Genomic DNA, 23,693 nt, shown 5'->3' with positions numbered 1-23,693 from the left:
GGTGAGTGAGTGAGTGCTCGGCCTCCGCCGGGTTCCAGGTAACCGGGTTCCAGGTCTCTGAAAAGTCCGAGACCCGTGCGTGGCCTCGCGAGGTCTGGGCAGCCCCCGCGGGGGGGGGAGGAGGAGGAGGAGGGACGGCGTGAAGCCATTGGCCCGTCGTGTCCCCGGCGCGAGCGGTCATTCGGTTTCCTCCGCAGCCCCGCGAGCAGGCCCGCGCATGCGCCATGGCCGCGGTGGCGGCGAAGCGCGAAGGGCCCCCGTTCATCAGCGAGCCGGCCGTGCGGGGCAACGCCGCAGTCCTGGACTACTGCCGCACCTCCGTGTCGGCGCTGTCGGGCGCCACGGCCGGCATCCTGGGCCTCACGGGCCTGTACGGCTTCATCTTCTACCTGCTCGCGTCCGTCCTGCTCTCGCTGCTGCTCATCCTCAAGGCGGGGAGGCGCTGGAACAAGTACTTCAAGTCCCGCCGGCCGCTCTTCACCGGCGGGCTCGTGGGCGGCCTCTTCACCTACGTCCTCTTCTGGACCTTCCTCTACGGCATGGTGCACGTCTACTGAACGGAGCCCGAAGCCGGGGCCATGGTTGCTTGACGCTTGCAAGTCCTGTCAAGTGGGAATTTCTGTCCCGAGACGACGAGGCTGTGATGATCTTGAGATTAAAGGAAGCGTCAGGCACTCTGCATGGTTTTTGTATTTTCCTACTTAACGCGTTAACCACCCTCCCACCCCTCCGTGGACCTGAGGGCAGAATCGCCAGGTTTTTTTTTTTTTACTCCTGAAGAGCTAGGACTGGGCATCGGAGTAGTTTCTCCTGAGATTTACACGGAGACCATCTGGGAAGGGTTCCTGAGGCAACACAACATGGTGTGACCGTGTGTATTGTCTTGTATACCTGCCTGGTATTTCCTTTCCTATCAGGAGTTAGGATTCTTGGCTGCCAGTGGCCTTCCATAGCCCCTTGTCTTCTCTCCTGCCAACCATGACTTTAATCACTAGTTACTGCTGTCTTCCGTCAAAAAAACAAGTTCTACTAAAGATGAAGCCCGTAGGATGCTAAGTTTGGGGCATGTGTACAAAAAAATTGCTTCAGAAAGCTATATCCAACCCAGGAGTTCATGGCAGCGCTTAGTGCAATCAGGATACCCAAATGGCTATACAACAGATGGGTGGATCACACATGTACAATGAAACACAGTACCACAGTACAACTTTAATAAAAGAGTAGATCTTCCAGTTTCTGGAAACTTGGAGGAAGCTAGAAGGTATGTTGAGTAAAATAAATCAGAAGGAGAGGTCAGAGCGATAGAACTGGGGGTAAGGTTTTTACCTTGCTCAAGGCGGATCTGGTTTCAATCCCAGGCATCCCATATGGTCCCTGAGCCTACCTGGAATAACTTCTAAGCACAGAGCCAGAAGTAACCCCTGAGTGTGCCGGGTGTGACCCCAAAACAAACGAAAAAAAGAAAATGAGGGAAAACATGTCAAACTATCTCACTTATCCGGGTATATAATAAAACAAGGGAGTAGAAAATATTAAATGATAGCAAACACTTGGCCCTGGATTTAAATATTTAGATTACTGAGCAAGCAGGGCTCCCTGGAGAATGGGCGATTGTGAAATGAAGAGGTGGACTAGAAGTAACAGGGATGTTGTAGGAACTTTGGTGAGCAGGAGGTGTGGTAACTATATCAAAACTATAAATGTAGGTTGTTTGCCTTGCATGCAGCAGATCCAGGATAGATGGTGGTTCGAATCCCGGCATCCCATACGGTTCCCTTTGCTTGCCAGGAGCAATTTCTGAGCACAAAACCAGGAGTAACCTCTGAGTGCTGCTAAGTGTGACCCCCAAAAAAAAAGCCTAAATGTTAATGGTATTGTAAACATGTAATCTAATAAACTCTACTAGTTTTTTTATGATCTTTAAAATATCAGAAAAGATTGAAGCATGTATAGAGAGTAAATGCCCCTGTTGATAAGCTAATCTTGATCTCATCTCCTGAGGGTTAGCTTGACCAGCATTTGAGAAATAAAAATTGATTTGGAGTTACTATAATAAACGTGTTGCTTGTAGAATTTGCAGTCTAACTGGAAAGAATATAGAATTATGTAATTTTATAAAATAAATTATGGTGACTGTTGTGAGGAAAATATATAGAAGAATCCCAAATCTAGGTCAGGCTTGAAGGTGGGGGAAAAGAAAAGCAGAATAATGCATGAGACTCAAAGGCTGTTGTAGGGAAAGGGGTCACTTGCAAGAAGACTCCTATGTGAGAGCCTCTGACAGGAAAAGCTTGATTCATTTCTGGAACATTAAGATCCATGAGATTATCCTAAAGTAGTAATGTGCCTCAGATGTAAGTTTGGCCTTGCTCTGAAGAGCATCTGGGGGAAATCGGGGGCCGGAGAGATAGCATGGAGATAAGGCGTTTGCCTTGCATGCAGAAGGACAGTGGTTCAAATCCTGGCATCTCATATGGTCCCCTGAGGCTGCCAGGAGCAATTTCTAAGCTTAGAGCCAGGAGTCACCCGTGAGTGCTGTAGGGTGTGACCCAAAAACCAAAATAAAAAAATAAGAAAAGAAAAACAACCAGATTGATTGGGCTATCAGGATTAGTAAAGGACGTGGATGCTCTTGTTAAAAATAGAAATGTCAGGGCCCGGAGAGATAGCACAGCGGCATTTGCCTTGCAAGCAGCCGATCCAGGACCAAAGGTGGTTGGTTCGAATCCCGGTGTCCCATATGGTCCCCCGTGCCTGCCAGGAGCTATTTCTGAGCAGCCAGGAGTAACCCCTGAGCACCGCCAGGTGTGACCCAAAAACCAAAAAAAAAAAATAGAAATGTCGGGGCCTGAGAGATAGCATGGAGGTAAGGCGTTTGCCTTTCATGCAGGAGGTCATCGGTTAGAATCCCAGCGCCCCATATGGTCCCCCGTGCTTGCCAGGAGCAATTTCTGAGCCTGGAGCCAGGAATAACCCCTGAGCACTGCCGGGTGTGACCCAAAAACCACAAAAAAAAAAAAAAAAAGAAAAAGAAATGTCAGGCCCAGAGAGATAGCACAGCAGCGTTTGCCTTGCAAGCAGCCGATCCAGGACCTAAGGTGGTTGGTTTGAATCCCGGTGTCCCATATGGTCCCCTGTGCCTGCCAGGAGCTATTTCTGAGCATAGAGCCAGGAGTAACTCCTGAGCACTGCAAGGTGTGACCCAAAAACCAAAAAAAAATAAAATTCACTCAGTGGGGAACTGGAGAGATATTATTTACAGTAGGTAATAATGTGTTTGCCTTACACATATGGTCCTCCAAACCAATCTGGAGTGATGCCTGAAGGCAATGTCAAAAGTAAGCTCTGAGCACAGCCAAATGTAGCCCCAAAACAATTCAGGACTGAGGGCCAGGGATTTAGCTCAACAGTAGAGCACTTGGCTTTGTATGTTTAAGGCCCTCAGTTCAATTCCCAGCACCACCAAAATATTTGTTTCATATATATATTTTATATATATATATATATATATATATATATATATATATATATAATCATTAAAATGGTGACCATGTGGCCGGAGTGATAGCAGAGCAGTAGGGTGTTTGCCTTGCACGAGGCTGACCCAGGATAGACCTGGGTTCGATCCTCAGTGTCCCATATTATTCCAAGCCAGGATCGATTTCTGAGTGCATAGCCAGGAGTAACCCCTGAGCATCATGGGGTGTGACCCAAAAACAAAAGAAACACACACAAAAAGTGGTGATCATGAAGATAAAGTGAGGGGAAAGTTGAGACACCTTTGAAGTTAACAAATTTTATTTTATAACCAAACAAAAAGGTCAGAGAATTCACTCAGCAGACTGAATGCATGCTTTGGATCCCTGGTACTACTAAGAGTGACTCCCAAGCACAGAGCAAGTGAAACCCCCTCCAAAAAAATACAGAACAAAAGGTTATATAATACATGTATTGGGAAGATCCAAGACATCTTTTGGCCATATTCCCTTTAATCCTCCCCTATTCAGTGTACTGGGCTAAGAAAAATGACTGGCTAGATTTGCGTTTTTCAGCAGGAAAGTTCTTATGTCTACTAGCAACCATTCCAGTAAACTCCCTACTGCTTCATGAAAAAGTCATGGTCACTTAACAAAATGTATATCTTGATCATTGTATAATATTCTGAGGAAAATTGTTGAATAATACTTGAAGGGGGGGGCTGGTTAGAACCACTGGGGGCTTTCCAAACAGCCAAAATGTCATTCCAAAGGGATAACTTGGGAGTTTTCCAGAGCAGTGAAAGAAGTCACAGTGTTCTCTCTGTGAAGCAGCCAGCCCCTGAGAAAATGATGGGTTAAGAGGTGGAAAGCAGTCTCAAAAAGGCAGCTATGATTGGTCATTGTTGATGATAACCAATTTGCAAATCTTCCATTGACCAGCATCCTGCTACTTCGAAGGCACAGAATAACTCACTCATGAGGAAAATGTAAAGTAGAAAATGATTATGCTTAGAACCTCGGCTGACCTAAACTAAGAGATAATGCATGTAATCTAAGAATATAAGTACAGAAGAGCTCAAGAAGCTGACATGCTCATCTTCCTGATGAGGCAACCAACATCCCAAGAGAAAGGGCCAGAGTCAGATAGTACAGTAGGTAAGTGCTAGCCTTGCACGCAGCCAACCTGCTTTATCCCCAGTATCCCACATGGTCCCCCAAGCATCCCAGGAAAAATTCTGAGTACAGAGTTAGGAGTAACCCTGACTATGACCCAAAAAAAGTGCCCCTTCCCACTTTTATACGAGATAAGACCCATTTCTCATTCAGCCAGCTTTTTTTTTTTTTTTTGGACCACACCCGGTGACTCTCAGGGGTTACTCCTGGCTATGTGTTCAGAAATTGCTCCTGCCTTGGGGGACCATATGGGATGCCAGGGGATTGAACTGTGGTCCATCCTAGATTAGCGCATGCAAGGCAAATACCCAATGCTTGCGCCACCACTCCAGCCTCTCAGCCAGTTTTCTATAAGATTAATGAACCTATCACTCAAAAAAAGGGAGCGGGGAGTTTCAGGGGGATTTATAAAAGCCAGGAAATGGCCAAAGAGATTGAACAGCAGATAAGGCACCTGCAAGCCAACAACCTAGTTCAATATTCAGCAACACATAATAGTTTCTCAAGCAACAACACCAGGGATCACTGAGCATGCAACAAGGAATTGATACCGAGCACTGCCTGGTTGGTGTGGCCCAACTCCTCTCTCCTACACCCACAAAAAAATAAGAAAGCAAGGAAACGGGCCGGAGAGATAGCATGGAGGTAAGGCATTTACCTTTCATGCAGAAGGTCATCGGTTCGAATCCCGGCGTCCCATATGGTCCCCTGTGCATGCCAGGAGCAATTTCTGAGCATGGAGCCAGGAAAAACCCCTGAGCACTGCCGGGTGTGACCCAAAAACCACAAAAAAAAAAAAAAAAAAAAAAAAAAAAAGCAAGGAAACTTGGGACTGTGTAGTACTATCCAAAAGTTGTGTTCGTTGAGTTTCCTGAGCATGGTTCTGATATGTAGAGAGACTACTTGCAAGCCTTTATTGAACTTTTAAAAAAATTAGATTGGGGCTGAAGCTGTGGCGCAGCGGTAAGGCGTTTGCCTTGCACTTGTCTGACATAGGACAGACTGTGGTTCGATACCCCAGCATCCCATATGATCCCCCAAGTCAGGACTGATTTCTGAGGCATAGCCAGGAGTAACTCCTGAGTGTCACAGGGTGTGCCCCCCCCAAAGAAATCAATTAGATTGATAAATCTGTTAAATTTAATGGAACCCCACCAGAAGGGATCCCTGAGCACAGTCAGGAGTAAACGCTGAGTACCACTAAGCCTACCACTAATCCCTGAGCACCACTGGGTGTTGCCAAACACCAGAAGAAGAAAATAGTCAAAGGTTGCTTTAGTAAGAAAGTAAAATACCACAGTAATTTACCCAGATATCATTTCATTAGAACTGAAGATTGGATTTAGAGGTTATAGGCAAAGGAGAAAAGGAGTAAGTTTTGCTATTGATGTTGTCTTGATCTGGGATAGCATAGCAAGTAGACTGCTTTGTGATCACTGGAGTATTAGGGAGTGAATGGTTATTATGGAGGTATAAAAACACACCAGTATCTATCTATTCCCCTCAGAGTGTTGTGGAAGATTCTGTGTGGTCCAGGAACACTGACAGACTGTCTTGTGGCTGTATCACACTGGAGCTAACATCCAAAGTTGCAGGCTGATTGTGAAGTTCATCATGCTCAGGACTGCTGTCCAGCTGCCCTTTACTTGACAGGCCTAGTAGCTTCTTCTCTCCATCATGTTGGTTCTGTATCCCGGGCTGCTCTGCGGACTTGACAGCTTCTCTCCCCTTCATGGACTTTTTATCTTGCAACCTGGGCAGGACACCACTCTGTTAGCCTTGGACTGCCTCCCACAGAATTGGAATGGTAGACCTTACAGATGGTACTTCTCTATCATTAGCAGCTCAGTTCTCCAGTAGTCAGGTTAGGGCTAGGGCTCAGTGCACGAATCAGAGATGATTCAGACTGACCCACTGTCCTAGATTTCCTGGACTTGGGGAAGCACCCTAGAACACACCATAGTAATTCTCCATCTTGGTCCTAACTTCTCTAGAAAGCCTCCAAAGACTTGTCCTTTTCTGCTGTCCACCCCACAGAAATCAGAGTTTACCATTCATACTGTTATCTGTTCTCTCTCTCTCTCTCTCTCTCTCTCTCTCTCTCTCTCTCTCTCTCTCTCTCTCTCTCTCTCTCTCACACACACACACACACACACACACACACACACACACACACACACACACACACACACACAGCCTAGAAGAGCCTGGAAATTTTCTATCATAATAAAAACAAGTCTGTTCTTTGTTGTTTGGTTAGTTGGTTTGGCTTGTTCCTCGTGGTATTGAGAACTGAACTCAAGACTAATATGTAAAACAAATGTTTTGAGCCATATCTGTAGCCCAAAGCCACTTCCTTTTTTCCTTCACTTCTCAACTCCAGCCCTCCACCAGAACCTCCAAGTTCAAGAATCCCAAAACATGCAACTTGGAGAGAGTACAGCGAGTAAGGCACTTGTCTTGCATTCTCTCAACCCAGTTTCAATCCCAGGCATCCCATGTGGTCCCCCAAGCATCTCCAGGAGTAATTCCTGAGCGTTGTTGGGTGTGATTTACACATACACACACATATACACACACACACACACACACACACTCTCAAAGGATCCTAAAATAAATGCTGGAAAACATTATAAGGAACTGTCATTTTACAAAGGAAGACCAGAAAACTAGTCCAAAGTCACACAAAAATAGACAGATTGGGGCCGGATTGCCTTGGCTTCTACTGCTGCTTCTGATGATTTGAGGCAGAATCAGTTCTATAGAATTTGTACTTTGAACATTCCATCTTTTCCAGCCCTGTCAAGTTCAGCCCAGTGTCCACACCTCAAGCACCAATATCAGGGTAAAGGTTCTAAGCCAGAAAGAGACTGGTTAACATTAGGGAGAGAAGGGGAAGGGAATGTCCACAGGGCCCTTTAGGCTGCTGAGGAAAAAGCATAACTAACCTTATTTTCTCGTACTTCTGGTCACGATAAAAGTGGCCTCTCTTGATTAAGTACATGAGTATCAGGTCACAGAAGAAAGACGCCTGCAAAAGAATTGAGGTCTCAGAATATGAGTCTTCCAGGAATACCTGAACATCTGGTATTATTAGTTCCTGTATGATCCTCTACATTGTCCTCAGCTCATTGTCCCAGATGGAAAATAATTTTGTCTGAGATCATAAAACTGGTCACAGCAGTTTGTCTGGAGCCCACTAGCTCCATCAGGTAAGTACTCACACTGCCCTAAACCATTGAATCCCCTCTTCAATAGAGGCTGCACTTGGCTTTCTGGGGATTGAGACTATTATCTGAAGATAAACATGTAAATGATGACAGTGCTGCATACCCTGTGATAGGGAGAACAGTGGAGATATAGACTTGGTCTGAGTCCTCAGGAGGAACACCCAGGCTGAGTGCTGAAGGCTAAAAGGAGTTTACACAATAATAATATTCTCATGGCTGAAAATAAAAGTCCTTGGGTATTAGGTACTCTGTGATTTTTCAGAATTATTCCTGCTTGTTTTCTTGTTTCTGGAGGCCTCCGCAGGTGTCATTAGGTGGGGGAGTGATATTGTATTATATTGTGATTGTATAGTGTACCTGTGAGACCACAGATGGCTGACAAGGCCATCCTAAAGCTTGAAGAGAAAAAAAAAAAAAAAAAAGAAAAACAGAACAAGAAAGTCACCACAGGCATACTGTGCCTGGGAAATTCCATGTGGTCTGTGGAGGAAAATTGGACAGTTGGAGGGAAGCAAATGGGTACCAGCCTGTAACTTTAAGGGGAGGTGAAGAGCCTCACAATGGGGCAAGATACCAAAAAAAAAAAATTTAGGAAGATCCCTTGAGTGAGGGTGAGAGGCATTAAAGTGGATTTAAACAAGGATATATTACAGAGGCTGTGGCCAAGCACAGCAGTAAGGCATTTGCCTTGTACGCAATTGACCTGGGAGGACCTGGTTTGATTTTTGGCATACTTTGAGCCCACCAGGAACGATTTCTGAGCATAGAGCCAGGAGTAACTCCTGAGTGCCGCCAAGTGTGGCCCAAAAACCAATCAATCAATAGATTATATCTTGTTTAAATAAATAAACTCACTGGCCTCTGGCATGCCTTGTGTAAATGCAGGTCTCCGCCACCAGAGGACGACATCACCCACATCAGGAAAGTAGGCAGGTTTCCACTCCACGTCTCTGGAGTGGGTGAGGTCACACCCTAAGAGGGTGTTGATGGGTCAACCTGGGGCTTCTGACTACTCCATACCTCTCTTGTCTTTTTTTTTGTTTTGGATTTTGGGTTACACCTGGCAGTGCTCGGGGTTACTTCTGGCTCTATGCTCAGAAATTGCCCCTGGCAGGCACGGGGGATCATATGGGATGCCGGGATTCGAACCACTGTCCTGCATGCAAGGCAAATGCTTTACCTCCATGCTATCTCTCCGGCCCCCCTTGTCTTCTTGATTTCAAAATTCTCATCAATTTTAACTCCAAAGTAAACACTTTCCAGCCACCCATCCAATCTCTTTTATCACCATTTTATCCCATGACTCTTATTCTCACAGGCATAGCGCCCAGTTGCCCTTATTTTTCAAATTCACTCACATGAAAAAGTGATGATTCCAGAAATTGGAGAGATAGTACAGCAGATAAGGCACTTGCTTTGCTCTTGACTGACCTAAGTTCCCTGGTATTCATATGGCATTCCATATGATTCCCCCCACCTCCCAGCACCACCAGGACTAATTCCTGAGCATAGCGCCAAGAGTGACACTTGAGCATCACTGGGTGTGACCCCAAAACCAAACCAAACAAACGAGAAGCCTTTTGCTCAGGTCAAGGAGATGGTTCAAAGGGTTGTAGCACATGATCTGTGTTCACGATTTCCAGGTTCAGTTCCAGTACCACCAGGAATAACTCACCCTCATCAAAAAAAAAAAAAAAAAAAAGATGGTAAAGCCACTCCCTTTGGGAAAGGTGCCTATGCTAACTAAAGGGTAACCTGACAATGATTGTTTGAAGTTGGAGGGATCATTAGGGAGCACACTTTCATTGGCCACCTTTTAGAAGCATGACCTCCTACTAACAGTTTGCTGGGCCTCAAAAGTTTATCCTAAGCCTACCAGAACTTTTCACTATGGCTGGTCCAGGGCCCTGGGATGAGGGAAGAGGCTGCCAGAAACCCTGGCATGGGGGTTGCCAGGAGCAGGTCCCTCTAATGTTTTTCTACCTTCAAAAATACTCCCAGAAAAAAAAAATACTCCCAGAAAACAGAGTATGGAAAAGGTTGGAGGAATCTGCTCTCTCCAAACACCATTCCCTCTCCTTTGAAACCCTCAGGACACTTTTGTAGAGCGCCAAGAAAATGCCTCTGGAGGGGCCGGGAAGGTGGCGCTAGAGGTAAAGTGTCTGCCTTGCAAGCGCCAGCCAAGGAAGGACCTCGGTTCAATCCCCCGGTGTCCCATATCGTCCCCCCCAAACCAGGGGCGATTTCTGAGTGCATAGCCAGGAGTAACCCCTGAGCGTCAAACGGGTGTGGGCCCCCCCCCCAAAAAAAAAGAAAATGCTTCTGGAAAGAGAAACTGCTAGTTAAATCACTGTTTCCCTGAGACCACGATCTTGTGGGAGTCTGGAGGGCCATATTCAGCCATATCTCTGTTCATCTCAGCAGCTCTGCTCTCTAAAACCAGGGACACATCTTTTGTACCTTTTCCTCTGCCCTACTATGCTGTTGCAGGATCAGGAGAAACAGAAGAGGGTAGTATGCTACCATACTTACAGCACCCAAGATGGCCAGTCCAGAGCCCACGCTGATGACTGTGGGAACAATGTTGAACTTCCCTGCCTAGAGTACAGAGACAAGGTAAATGAGGTGGAAAAGGCTGCATTCCCAGATCTCTCCTAGAATCCCACACTGACCCCAGCCTGCCCAGCCTGAGGAAGAAAAGGCCCCTCACACCTTGCCACTCACAACCACATGAAAACGAATTCCATAGGCTTTCATCAGGGTACGGAACTCCACCCCAGCTTCATCACGGTAGTACCTGGCGTACCTGAGGAGACACGGCTCTGAAGAGACCTTGGCTGCCTGGGCCTTCTGGTTAGCTGCAGACCTGACTCCTTGATTTATAGGCACCCCCACACCCAAGATTCAGCAGCCCTAGTACTTTCAGTATTTTGCTTATATTCAAACTAAAGATTTATCCAGATCCTTGAAATCCTCACTAGACACTTCCCAAGAGGGAAGGACTTTGCTACCACATACTGGGCCGGCCTGAGCTCACAAAAGGAGCATCCTGCAATAAAGCCAGAGTGTCCAAAGGCCCTCCCACTGTCCACTCACCTCTCCTCAACCTTATTTCTCTGCACCTCCCACTCATACCATAGTGCTAGTATCCAGACAAGGGTACAAAACCAAACTGGAGTCACAGTGCATTAGACTTAGCCCCAATTACCTGAAGCTATATCCAGTGGAGACAGTGGTTTCTGGAATAGCCTTATCCAGGCGGCTAAAATAATAGTGAGGGTTGCATTTAGAAGGTCCCTTATCAAGGTCACAGTCCCACTGAATCTCAATTCCTATCACACCACCCTGGATAGGAAAAAGACAAGAATCAGTACACAGAATTTTTCTTGAGATGGTCCTTTTATCACACTCTACAAGACCAATGCTGGTGCAAGGGTCCCCCAGCTGGACTGGGGTTCTGAGAGGACAGTGGAAGGCCCAGGATACTAGCCCCAACTCTGAGAGACAATAAAAAGTACAACTCCAATAATTCCCACCCAGCCCAAGTTTGTCCTGCCTTTGTGCTCCGGTAACACGGGGCCACCAATGAAGCACCTGCCATGGTATACAGTTGCCTTCCACAGCAACCAGGATCTGGGGATGCTGAATAGCCCCAAGAACTAAGAACAAGACAGCTGTATCGACCGCATTTCTCATCAGGTAGTTGAGGCCACAGATCATTCTGGAAAGAGTAGTGGAGGCAGGGCCAGCCCACATCATGGGTCTCCTACACTGCTTCACTATAGACCCAGCCCAGAACCCTTCACACCACCTACCTTCACTGCTAACTCATTGAAGTTGTTCCCTGTCCAGCTGACCAGAGACCCCAGCCGGAAGATGGGACAGTAGGGGTTCTCGGGAGTAAAGTGACAGGTCCTCAAGTATCGTGTGTCCTGGGTATTCAACACATTGCTCCTGAGTAAAGGCCATCACATCCAGTGAAATGAAAGGAGGACATGCTGTTCTTGCCCTGATACTGGGCTTCTTCCCATACTCACTGGCCCTCACCCAGCCAAGGCTGACTCCTGACTGTGCCCTGCTTCTTCCCTCAGTGGTGCCTCACACAGATGTCACATGCATTATACTCCCCAGTACATGTTTGGGGACTCTCATGCACAGCCTTGGGGGCCAGCCAACAACCCCCATCCCAGTCCTGGCCCCTAGTAGCCAAACCTCACATACTTGGAAAAGTTGAATTTGGGAAAATGAATGTAGTTCTTTATGTAAATGGTGGCGTTTTCAGCATTGCTCAGGAGTGGCTCCCTGAAAATCAAACCAGGACAAGTGTCTCCTCTCTCTTCATGGCCCCTTGCACTCTCCCTCCTCACAAGTCTCTGCCAAGGCCACTCCACTCATTTGTTCCTATTGGAGTGGCCTCAGAACCAGGGTCTGGACATAGGTCCAGGATTGGGTACCTCTTTTTTGTTTGTTTTGAGGCTACACTCAGCAATGCTCAGGGGTTACTTCTAACTCTGCATTCAGAAATGACTCCTGGGCCAGGAGAGATAGCACAGCGGCGTTTGCCTTGCAAGCAGCCGATCCAGGACCAAAGGTGGTTGGTTCGAATCCCGGTGTCCCATATGGTCCCCCATGCCTGCCAGGAGCTATTTCTGAGCAGACAGCCAGGAGTAACCCCTGAGCACCGCCGGGTGTGGCCCAAAAACCAAAAAAAAAAAAAAATCACTCCTGCTTTTGCTCAGGGGACCATATGGGATGCCAAGGATCGAATCCAACCTCCTGAGGGCCCAGAGTCACAGCCACTTACTCTGGTACACACTCTGACTCCAGTGGGCACCAGCCGAAGATCTCACAAGTGCCTTCAGTCATGTTCTTTGTGTGCAGACAGCGGCCAGTCCTTACTCCTGTGGGGCAGAACAGTGGCCATGCCAGGAATGCCCCACTCTAAGGCCCAACTCCCACACTTGGACCACTGAGGGCCTCACCATGACCAGTCAGAACAGGCTCCCCAGGAGGGCAGTCACTGTCTTCATTACACATAGCTTCCTCAATGCTTGAACTCTGTCAAGAAAGGACAGAAGGGTAAAAAAGAGGTCATTGTGTGACTCTAGCTCAGAGCCAGTCCTACCCAGGATGGGGCCATGCACCATTTGAGCATTGGTTTTTCCTGCAAACTGTGCAGTGCAAACACTTGGCACATCCCCTATGTCTTTGGAGGACAAGAACCCCACTCCATGGAGCCATCAGGCCCAGCCACTCCTGCCACCTCCCTCTCCCCTCAGCTCTCCACACTAAACCAAACCTCAGCACAAGTTTCTTGCCGCTGGCCAGGGGTCACGATGAGATTGGTGGTGATGAAGAACATGTTCTCTCCCTAAATAACCATACAAAGATGGAGTGAAGCACCTCCTCCCACTATCTTAGGAACCCTCTGTCCCATGGCTATTCTGTCCCATGGCTAGACTAGGAAAGGGATAAAACTACAAGGTGTTTGGACATGGGGCCCAAGGTTAATGGATGCCATTCATCTGCCACTAACTTTAGAGTTTTGGAGCAAATGGCTAGGTCCAGAACCCCAAAGGACCCTAACTTCATAATCCCTACTGTGTGTGTGTGTGTGTGTGTGTGTTTAAATTGGGCCATATCTAGCAATGCTGAGGGCTCTGTGCTAAGGGACCACTCCTGAAGACTCAGGAAACCATATGGGTGCCATAGATTGCACACAAGTCAGCAGCATACAAGGCAAATCCCCTATCCATTGTACTATAGTTCTAGTCCCCAGACCCTACTCTAACCTTAAGCCCAGGCCCTGACTCAGATCTGGGAGAAAGGGAAATGACTGTGAACAGCCCTAGGGACTAGTATTTGGGAGGGATGCTCTATGTCAGACCCCCGAACCTTACTACCCAGCAGATTCTTGGCACCACTGGACTACACACAGGGAACTGAGTGAGTGGAAGCACAAGGCACCATCAGGAAGGACAAGGGTTTGTTGTGGAGTCCTGACAGCTGGTCTAGCCAAGGGAAACATGAATGCAAAAGTTTCTTCCTGTGTGTACCCTCTCGTCCCCTAGTCCTTGAGACCCTGGATCCCCATGCTGGGTGTGGCTGAGACCTGAGGTGGGATGACGAAGTCCACAATATCCCAGAGCCGAGCCCCAAGCTCTGATGTGTTGGTGAAAACCACACCCTTGACTTTGGTGATGACGCTGCTCTGCAGGTAGGTGTCGGTTTCCTGGTAACCCTTCTTCACCAGGAGGACCCAACTGTAGGGAAGGATATCAGGATCATTGCTGAGTACCTCACGAACGTTTTATCAGGCCACTTGGTGACGCTCAGGGGTTACTCCTGTCTATGCACTCAGAAACCGTCCCTGGCTTGGGGGACCATATGGGACACTGGGGGATCAAACCTTGGTCCATTCTAGGTTAGCGCACATGGGCATAAAGCCATTTCAGTAATAATATTGCAAACCACGATGACTAAAAAGAAAAAAAGGAGAGAGAGGGAGAGAGAGAAGAGCCTGCCATACAGGCAGGATTGGGGAACAGTAAGAGTCAAACTGGAGACATTGGTGGTGGGAAATAAATATTGATGGTGAATATTGATGGGTGTTGGAACATATATAAAACTCAACCATCAACTACTTTTTCACTCTATATTTCACAGTAATTTAATTTAAATAAAAGGTCCAAGAGCCTAGAGATCAGTATAGGATAAGTTACTTGCCATGCATTAAACTACATTGAATCCTGAGGCATCCCATATGGTCCACCAAGCATGCCAGGAGTAATTCCTAAGCACAGATCCAGGAGTAAATCCTGAGTCCAAACCCCCTCCAAAAAAACAGCATGTCTAGATTGAAAGAAATTAATAAAACCTACAATTATATGCAAGGTAGGATTTCAGATTTTTTATTCTATGTGGTAATTATTGGTACAATTTACCAAAGGTTTATATAGTCTAGATAATATTGTTTCTTTATCAGTCTCCTAACTTTCATACTTATACCTGGACTCTTTGAGATATGTCTATGTTTGTAAGAGAAACACACTGAAGTATTTAGAAATAAAATGGCACTAGACCCAGAGTGATAGTACAACAGAAAAGGCTTTTGCCTTGCATGCAACCAAATTCAATTCAATCCCCAGAAATCCATATGTTGCTCTGAGCACTGCCAGGAGACATTTCCAGAGCAGAGTCAGGAGTAAACCTTGAGCACAGTCAGGTGTGACTCAAACTCCCTTCCTCCATAAAAAAGAAAGAGGCGTTAAGTTTATATGTCCAAATTATGTCAAAAGAACATTTTTTTCTGTTGGTTTTTGAGTCATAGCCAGCTGTGCTTGAGGGCTATTCCTGACAGTGCTTAAAGATGGAACTCAGGCTCTAGCCCTTTGAGTCATCCCCTGATCCCCTCCCCAACCCCAAATCTTTAATGGCATGGTGTGTGGAAATTCTTAGCATAGTGAGTGCCTGACACTGAGGAAGAGCTCAATGAATACGACTCTCAATCACTTGTGATGCTGCTAATGTTGGAGTTGATCCAATTTAACTCCCCTAGGGAAACTGAGGCCAGTAAACTGAGGTGTCATGCAAGAACTGTGTGGGACAGCCTGCACCTCCGCGGAACCAGAATGGTTCTGTAGTTCACTCACTCTCCTTGTCTCTGGGGACAAGTCCTGAGCCTTAAGGCTGCCTGTCCTAAAGAACTCAGAGAGGTTTGAACCAAACAGCCAGTTAGTGACACACCATCCAAGTCTGTACAGAAACAACTGGAAACAAGGGAAAGGATATTATTTATTCATTCCCTTATGTACTTCATACTTATTTTATTTTATTTTGTTTTTGTTTTTGGGTTACACCGGGCAGCGCTCAGGGGTTACTCCTGGCTCTATGCTCAGAAATCGCCCCTGGCAGGCACAGGGAACCATATGGGATGCCGGAATTCGAACCACCGTCCTTCTGCATGAAAGGCAAACGCCTTATCTCCAAGCTATCTCTCCGGCCCCTCATTCTTATTTTAGATTCATTATATGATGCCAAGCCTCTTGAGATCCCAAAAATGACTGAGTCAGATTCAGAAATTATGCACATGATACCCTCAAAAGGCACAGAAACTGAGAGGGAAGAAGAATTCAGGAGAGCTGGTGGGGGCCAGAGGCTAAGAGGTGGTCTGGAGTTCACACCCCTCAGGAGAAAGGTATTACTGAAGGTGAGAGGGGACCAGCGAAAGAAGCCCCCCTCAGGGAACAACACTCCCAAGTCCTAGCAGATGGTGTGGCAAAGAGGCCAGTGATGAAAGCGGGCTTCAGGCAAAGAGTCCTTGGACTGGACCCCCAGCTGGATCTCTCTCGGCAAGTCCAAGCTCCTGGCTGGGGTGCGGGAATGAGTTGGCCTGAGATTGTTCTAGGACGTGTCAGGCTTATCAAGCGGCCCCAGCCCGGAGCTTGGCACTGAGCTCAGTGAACATAAATAACTTGCTAGGTGCATGGACCAGCCAGCGCCAGGATAGAGTCTAGGGCCGCCTCGGGACCCATTTTGCTTCTTTTCCGTAGTTCTGCTTTGGGAACTCCAACCCGGAGGAAGGGGCTGCCCGGAGAGCTTCTAAAGGAAGGACGGCTAGACCAAGGAAGTTAGATGCCCAAGCCCCTACCTATCTCCAGGAGGATGGGTGGGTGTAGGGGTCTGTCCCTGAGTCCCCATCCACCCTTCCCAGCAAGAGCGGAGTCGGGCGTGCCTTCCCCAACTGGGATCTCCATCCCAACCCCAGGGCCACCTGCACCCCAGCCTAGTGCAGCCTGGCGCAGCCCGGAGCACTCACCCCAAGGTATAGAGCAGGACGCCGAGCTGCAGGAGCCGGTAGATGAGGCCCACCTTCCTGTTCCTGGTGACTACGTACTTCTCCGTGGTGTAGTCGAACAGAGACCACGCCTGTTTGGCGACCCTCTGCCCCATGCTGCGTCCCTCCCCGGCCCTCCCCTTCCCGGACCTTGCGGGCCTCTGAGCCGGGTTGGTGCGCCCGGGAAGCCTGTCCTGCGCGCCCCTGCTGGCCTCCACCTCTGTCTGCGCGCCCTCGTGGGCTGCGTTCCCCCCCTTGGACCAGGGCGCCTGGAGTGCGCGTGGAGCCACCTCCGCAGGGCGGATCACGGCCCCGAAAAGCCAGCCCGCAGATGGACCGGCTCCTTGGAAAGCCACCCTCGCCCACCCTTTGCCTGCAACTCGGAAAATCACGACGGTGATAGAAGATTTCTGTAACGCACGGGGTTCCGGGAGATGACACCTCTAGTTGCTAGTGGCGGAGAAGCGGAATGAAAACGCATCCCTAGAGGGCTGGAGAAATTGCCCAGGGGGTAGGGCGCTGGTCTTGCACACGCGGTCCATCCCTTGCACCCCTTATAGTCCTGCGAGTCCTGCCATAAATGAACTCTGAGCATAGAGCAAGGAGCAAGTCCTGACCACTGCCAAGAGTGCCCCTGCAAAAATAAATAACTAAATAAATAAATAAGTAGAAAACGAAAAGCATCCATAGGTCCTCTCCACTGTTCTAGGTTTATTTTGAGCCTATGCCCAGGGAAACCACATAAGCTAACACCTAGGCTTTCTCTGCCAGCCCCTCACTTCCTCCCCCACTCCCACTCCGGTCCCCCACATTGCTCCCAGTGGCTGTTACCATTAAGTGTTCCAACAGCACTGAGGCAGATTTGTATTTGCACTCGCGCACTGCAGAGTTGGCTGTCAGTCAGATCCCCAACTCAGCCAGCTTGAAGAATCATTCTGCCCGTTATCTGGAGTAGGGTGGGGTTCTGGATCCTAATCATGCCCAGAGACAAGATGTGCTCCAGCTGTTTGGCATGCTCCGAAAGGAAGGGAGAGATCTTAGCCAGGCTAAAGGAGACCTTTGATAGGACAGGCCATGAGAGGATAGATGGTTTGTGCACGATGAGTTTTACAGTGTGACAGTCCTAGAGACAGTTCCAGTGTGGGGGCTTGTGGGACTCCCATCTGACTTGGGGAAGGGACCCCAAAGTTCACCAGCTCATCCTCTCTGAGGACAAAAGACCCAAGTCAGTCGTCCTCTGTTTTCAGAATGCATAAGAATCTTTAAGGAAATGGGGCCCGAGAAATAGCATGGGAGGTAGGGCGTTTGCCTTGCATGCAGAAGAATGGTGTACATTCTATGACTGAAACCCCTGTATGAAAATTTGTAAACACTTGTAAAAATGTAAGCATGGTGTTTAAGTAAAAAAACTTTTTTTTTTTTTTTTTTTTTTGGTTTTTGGGCCACACCCGGCGGTGCTCAGGGGTTACTCCTGGCTGTCTGCTCAGAAATAGCTCCTGGCAGGCACGGGGGACCATATGGGACACCGGGATTCGAACCAACCACCTTTGGTCCTGGATCAGCTGCTTGCAAGGCAAACGCCGCTGTGCTATCTCTCCGGGCCCGTAAAAAAACTTTTTAAAAAGCATTCAATTATGAGGGCCCGGAGAGAGCACAGGGGTGTTTGCCTTGCAAGCAGCCGATCCAGGACCAAAGGTGGTTGGTTCAAATCCCGGTGTCCCATATGGTCCCCTGTGCCTGCCAGGAGCTATTTCTGAGCAGACAAGCTCAGAGTAACCAGGAGTAACCCCTGAGCTCAGGAGTAACCCCTGAGCAATGCCGGGTGTGGCCCAAAAACCAAAAACCAAAAAAAAAAAAAAAAAAAAGCAAGCATTCAATTATGAAGGAATTTGTAGATCACAATGGTTTCAATAAAAGATGGGGAGCATTGGTGGTGGGAATGTTGCACTGGTGAGGGGGTGCTCTTTTTATGACTGAAACCCAACTACAAACATGTTTGTAATCATAGTGCTTAAATAAAGATATAAAAAATAAAATTAAGGGGCCGGAGAGATAGCATGGAGGTAAGGTGTTTGCCTTTCATGCAGAAGGTCATCGGTTCAAATCCCGGCGTCCCATACGGTCTCCCGTGCTTGCCAGGAGCAATTTCTGAGCATGGAGCCAGGAATAACCCCTGAGCATTGCCAGGGGTGACCCAAAAACCAAAATAAATAAATAAATAAAATTAAAACACACACATCACAATAAAAAATAAAATAAAGATTATTTGAGACATAAAAAAAGAAAAAACAAATATTTCCAGATCTCCAGGAAAAAAATATGCAGGCTCTATGACTCAGCCATGTACTGTCATTACTAAGACCAGAATGGAATCTAAAATTCTGTATAGAAACCATTCATTTGGGAGGCAAAGATCTTTGAAGACTTTCATCTACTCAGGGGGTACTCCTGGCTCTGTGCTCAGGAATCACTCCTCTTGGTGGTCTCAGGGGGGCCATGTGAGATTCCAGGGATAGAACATGGGTAGGCCCTGTGCAAGGCAAGCACCCTATCCACTGCTATCACACTGTCCCCCATTAGTCCTTTTTATTTCAATTGTTTATTTTATTATTATTATTATTACTATTATTATTATTATTATTATTATTATGGTTTTTGGGTCACACCAGGCAGTTCAGGGTTACTCCCAGCTCTAGGCTCAGAAATTGCTCCTGGTAGGCTTGGGGGACCATTTGGGATGCCGGGATTAGAGCCACTGTCCTTCTGCATGCAAGGCAAACACCCTACCTCCATGCTATCTCTCATGCCCCTGTTTATTTTTATTTTTGTACTTATTTATTTATTATAATCTGGACCACACTAAGTGGTGCTCAAGGGTTACTCCTGGCTCTGCATTCAAAAATTGCTCCTGGCAGGCTTGGGGGGTCATATGGGATGCTGGGGATCAAACCCAGGTCTGCTGCATGCAAGGCAGATGTCCTGCTCACTGTGTTATCACTCTGCCACCCATAACCCTTTTTATTTCAACTGTTTATTTTTATTTTTAAAAAATAATGAAAACTATTCCTTATGTCAACTATCTATGTTTTATATTTCAGAGCAACACGCTAGTGACAAACTTCCATAGAATTAAGCCTTTAAAATTTGGGGGGGGGGGTCACACCCGGCAGCGCTCAGGGGTTATTCCTGGCTCTATGCTCAGAAATCATCCCTGGCAGGCACAGGGGACCATATGGGATGCCGGGATTCAAACCACTGACCTTCTGCAGGGAAGGCAAATGCCTTACTCCCATGCTATCTCTCCGGCGAAATTTCTTTATTCTTTCACAGTCACTTTACACTGCAAGGTACCAGCTTTCACCTTGAAAATCTTTCATGATTTACTTCTGTCTTACCTCATGTTTCTTTTTAAAACAGTTGATTGAGGAGCCAGAGCTCTAGGACTCAGCCATGTAGTGTCATTACTAAGACCAGAATGGGATCTAAAACTCTGTATAGAAACCATTCTTTTGGGCAGCATAGATCTTTGTAGACTTTCATCTACTCAAGAGGTACTCCTGGCTCTGTGCTCAGGAATCACAGGTAAGGCGTCTGCCTTGCAAGCGCTAGCCTAGGACGGACCGTGGTTCGATTCCCCTGCATCCCATATGTCCCCCAAGCCAGGAGCCATTTCTGAGCGCATAGCCAGGAGTAACCCCTGAGCGTCAATGGGTATGGCCCCAAAACAAAACAAAACAAAACAAAAAAACAAAAACAGTTGACCAGGGGCCCATGAGGTGGCGCTACAGGTAAGGTGTCTGCCTTGCAAGTGCTAGCCAAGGAAGGACCTCGGTTCGATCCCCCGGCGTCCCATATGGTCCCCCCAAGCCAGGGGCAATTTCTGAGTGCTTAGCCAGGAGTAACCCCTGAGCATCAAACAGGTGTGCCCCCCCCCAAAAAAAAAAGAAAAAAAAAAACAGTTGACTGATTGATAGGTAGGTTTTGGGACCATACCTGGCGAAGCTCAGGGATTACTCCTAGCTCTGTGCTCATAAATCGCTCCTGGCAAGTTTGGGGACCATATGGGATGCCAGAAATTGAACCAGGTCTGTCCTGGATTGGCCTCATGCAAGGTAAATGCCCTACCGCTGTGCTATCTCTCTGGCCCCCTTACCTCATGTTTAACTCCCTCTTTGAATAACTTTGACATCCCTAACTATGTGGGCCTGGTCATGTAGGCCATGGCCAATGGAGGATAAAAACCTGCAGCCACACAATGAAATTGCTATTTGACTACCAGTCAGAAGTCTAGGCTGCTGATCATCAGCCAGTGGTTTGTCCCATTTCATCAGGCTACAAGCACCAAATATGCCATATTGCCTAGATGATACAGGTTCTTTGTGTTTGTTTAGTTTTAGTTTGTGGTTTAAAAAGTTATTTTAAGTGCCATGACTTATAAGACTTTTAATGATAGTGTGGAGGCATACAATATTTCAACATCCATCTTCTCAACCTACCCACTCCCCTAACATCACCACCCGCACCTCAATAAGCGCAGTTTGATCAACCAGTCCTCAGGCTCTATTATCTTTGCCATTGGTATGCTCCCTTCCAAACCTCAAATATTCCATTTTATTCTTCAAAGAATCATACTGGATTGTACTCCGATCTTATTTCTGACTTTGGGCTCAGGGATCACTCCTGGTAATAGTTCAAGGGACTATATGGAGTGCTGGAGATCACACCTCGGATGAACTTTTTTTTTTTGGTTTTTGGTTTTTGGGCCACACCCGGCAGTGCTCAGGGGTTACTCCTGGCTATCTGCTCAGAAATAGCTCCTGGCAGGCACCGGGGACCATATGGGGCACCGGGATTCGAACCAACCACCTTTGGTCCTGGATCGGCTGCTTGCAAGGCAAATGCCACTGTGCTATCTCTCCGATCCCCAGATGAACATTTACAAGGCAAATGTCTTACCTTCTGTACTGCCTCCAGTCCCACAAATTAATATTCTTACCTGGCTCCAAGACCATATAGTGGGGTGGTTTAAGGGAACTTCAGTGATATGGTGGCATATTATAATAGGAATTCATAAAGGACCTTCTCCTTTTTACATTATCTCACTTGCTCCTATATACTTGTCACCATTTTCTGTCTATTCTCAGCATGCTTTTACATGCACACCCATCATCTCTTGGAACCATCTTAAACTGCTCCAGTCCTTGGACAGTCTTAATAAAAAAAAAAAAAAAAGGATCTCTGAGGTTCAGGAGTTGAGATAAAAAGTCCTCTCCCCTCTCTACAAAGAAATGTAGAGAAATAGAAGAAATATTCAGGGGAAACAGATACTTTTACCTTGGATTCCATCATTTGCTCTGTGCCTTTCTTTTTTCAATATGAACTGTGGTAGAATGAGGTAAACCTTTCTTTTTCTGCCTCTCTTCAACCCCCCTTCATACCTTCCCTTTAAAAAAATCAATTTTGGGCCCGGAGAGATAGCACAGTGGTGTTTGCCTTGCAAGCAGCCGATCCAGGACCAAAGGTGGTTGGTTCGAATCCCGGTGTCCCACATGGTCCCCCGTGCCTGCCAGGAGTTATTTCTGAGCAGACAGCCAGGAGTAACCCCTGAGCACCGCTGGGTGTGGCCCCAAAAAACAAAACAAAAAAAAAAACAATTTTATTGAGGTACCATAATTTACAATACTTTTAATTACACTTATCATGCATATATTGTTCCAAGACCATACCCACCAGCATGCTGCCTTTCTTCCCTCCCTCCCTCCCTCCCTCCCAACCTCCCTCCCTCCCTCCCAACCTCCCTCCCTCCCTCCCAACCTCCCTCCCTCCCTCCCTCCCAACCTCCCTCCCTCCCTCCCAACCTCCCTCCCAACCTCCCTCCCTCCCTCCCAACCTCCCTCCCTCCCTCCCAACCTCCCTCTCTCTTTTTTTTTTTTGTTTTTGTTTTTGGGCCACACCCGGTAACGCTCAGGGGTTACTCCTGGCTATGCGCTCAGAAGTTGCTCCTGGCTTGGGGGACCATATGGGACGCCGGGGGATTGAACCGCGGTCTGTCCAAGGTTAGCGCAGGCAAGGCAGGCACCTTACCTCTAGCGCCACCGCCCAACCCCCCAACCTCCCTCTCTTCCTTCCTCCCTTCCTCCCTTCTTTCCCTCCCTCCCTCCCTTCCTTCTTCTCCTCTTCCTTCCTTCCTCCCTCCCTCCCTCCCTCCCTCCCTCCCTCCCTCCCTTCCTTCCTTCCTTCTTTCCTTCCTTTCTTCCTTTCTCCCTCCCTCCCTCCCTCCCACAGGCAAATGTTCTACAGCTGAACCATATCCCCAGGCAAAGGGGAGTCTCTTCTTAAAAAGGAGAATTGGACTTAGTACAGTGGGTGATGTACTTGCCTTGCACTAGGTTCAGTCCCTGGTACCACATATGGTCCCTTGAACCTGCCAAAAATGATCATTGAGTGCAGAGCCAGGAGTAAACTCTGAACACTGTTGGTATAACACCCCCAAAATAAAAAATGTTTTTAAAAAGCAGGAAAATTACAAGAGAGCTCATCCTTCCCAAAATTTTTTCCATTCTCAAGGGAGGGAAATATTTGCAGAAAAAAGCAGTGGCTGGAGATGCAGGTGGATGGCTGCCAGAGAGAAGGTCAGCAAAAAACAGTCTGAGGACGTGAAGGCAGCACTTAGTCATCTTGCAGCCTCTGAAGACGCAGTATTTTCTTCGTCCCTCCAATCTTAGTGAGGGATTTCCCTCCTACTAAAGTCTTTCCCTAACCTAAGAGAGTAACAGTCAAAGAAGATTCTCTACAAAAATCAAAGGAGGCAAGACCAAATGAAAGCACAAAGGCTAGAGTGATAGCACTGAGGATAGAGTCATTTGCCTTTCAGGCAGCTGAACCAGGTTCAATCTCCAGCATCCTATATGGTCCCCAGAGCCTGCCAGAAGTGATGTTTGAGTGAAGAGTGCTGAGTCAGGAATTACCAATGTG

General features: G+C 47.4%; 2 protein-coding genes and 1 long non-coding RNA gene across 3 annotated transcripts in view; 2 read left to right on the top strand and 1 right to left on the bottom strand.

Annotated features, from left to right (window-relative positions):
- Positions 1–5,430, top strand: part of LOC126021757 (uncharacterized) — a 94,664-nt gene extending 89,234 nt beyond the window's left edge. The window contains exon 2 of the long non-coding RNA XR_007500237.1: positions 5,325–5,430. This is a non-coding gene — a long non-coding RNA (uncharacterized LOC126021757). The remainder of the gene's footprint in view (positions 1–5,324) is intronic.
- Positions 10–571, top strand: EMC6 (ER membrane protein complex subunit 6). The gene is made up of 2 exons (XM_049782646.1): positions 10–38; positions 198–571. Exon 2 carries the CDS (start codon positions 225–227, stop codon positions 555–557), a length of 333 nt encoding a protein of 110 aa, XP_049638603.1. The 5' UTR covers positions 10–38; positions 198–224; the 3' UTR covers positions 558–571.
- A 719-nt stretch (positions 5,431–6,149) lies between the features above and the next one.
- P2RX5 (purinergic receptor P2X 5) lies at positions 6,150–16,838 on the bottom strand. Its single transcript, XM_049782429.1, has 12 exons — positions 16,701–16,838; positions 13,995–14,145; positions 13,182–13,253; positions 12,865–12,940; positions 12,687–12,783; positions 12,104–12,184; positions 11,698–11,836; positions 11,091–11,227; positions 10,595–10,688; positions 10,415–10,480; positions 7,601–7,683; positions 6,150–6,405 (listed from the first exon to the last, which is right to left on the bottom strand). Exons 1-12 carry the CDS (start codon positions 16,832–16,834, stop codon positions 6,156–6,158), a joined length of 1,380 nt encoding a protein of 459 aa, XP_049638386.1. The 5' UTR covers positions 16,835–16,838; the 3' UTR covers positions 6,150–6,155.
- Between the last annotated feature and the right edge of the window lie 6,855 nt (positions 16,839–23,693).

The sequence above is a fragment of the Suncus etruscus genome, chromosome 1 (genome assembly GCF_024139225.1).
Source record: "Suncus etruscus isolate mSunEtr1 chromosome 1, mSunEtr1.pri.cur, whole genome shotgun sequence".
Taxonomy (NCBI): Eukaryota; Metazoa; Chordata; class Mammalia; order Eulipotyphla; family Soricidae; genus Suncus; species Suncus etruscus.
This window is presented reverse-complemented; position numbering and strand designations above follow the sequence as displayed.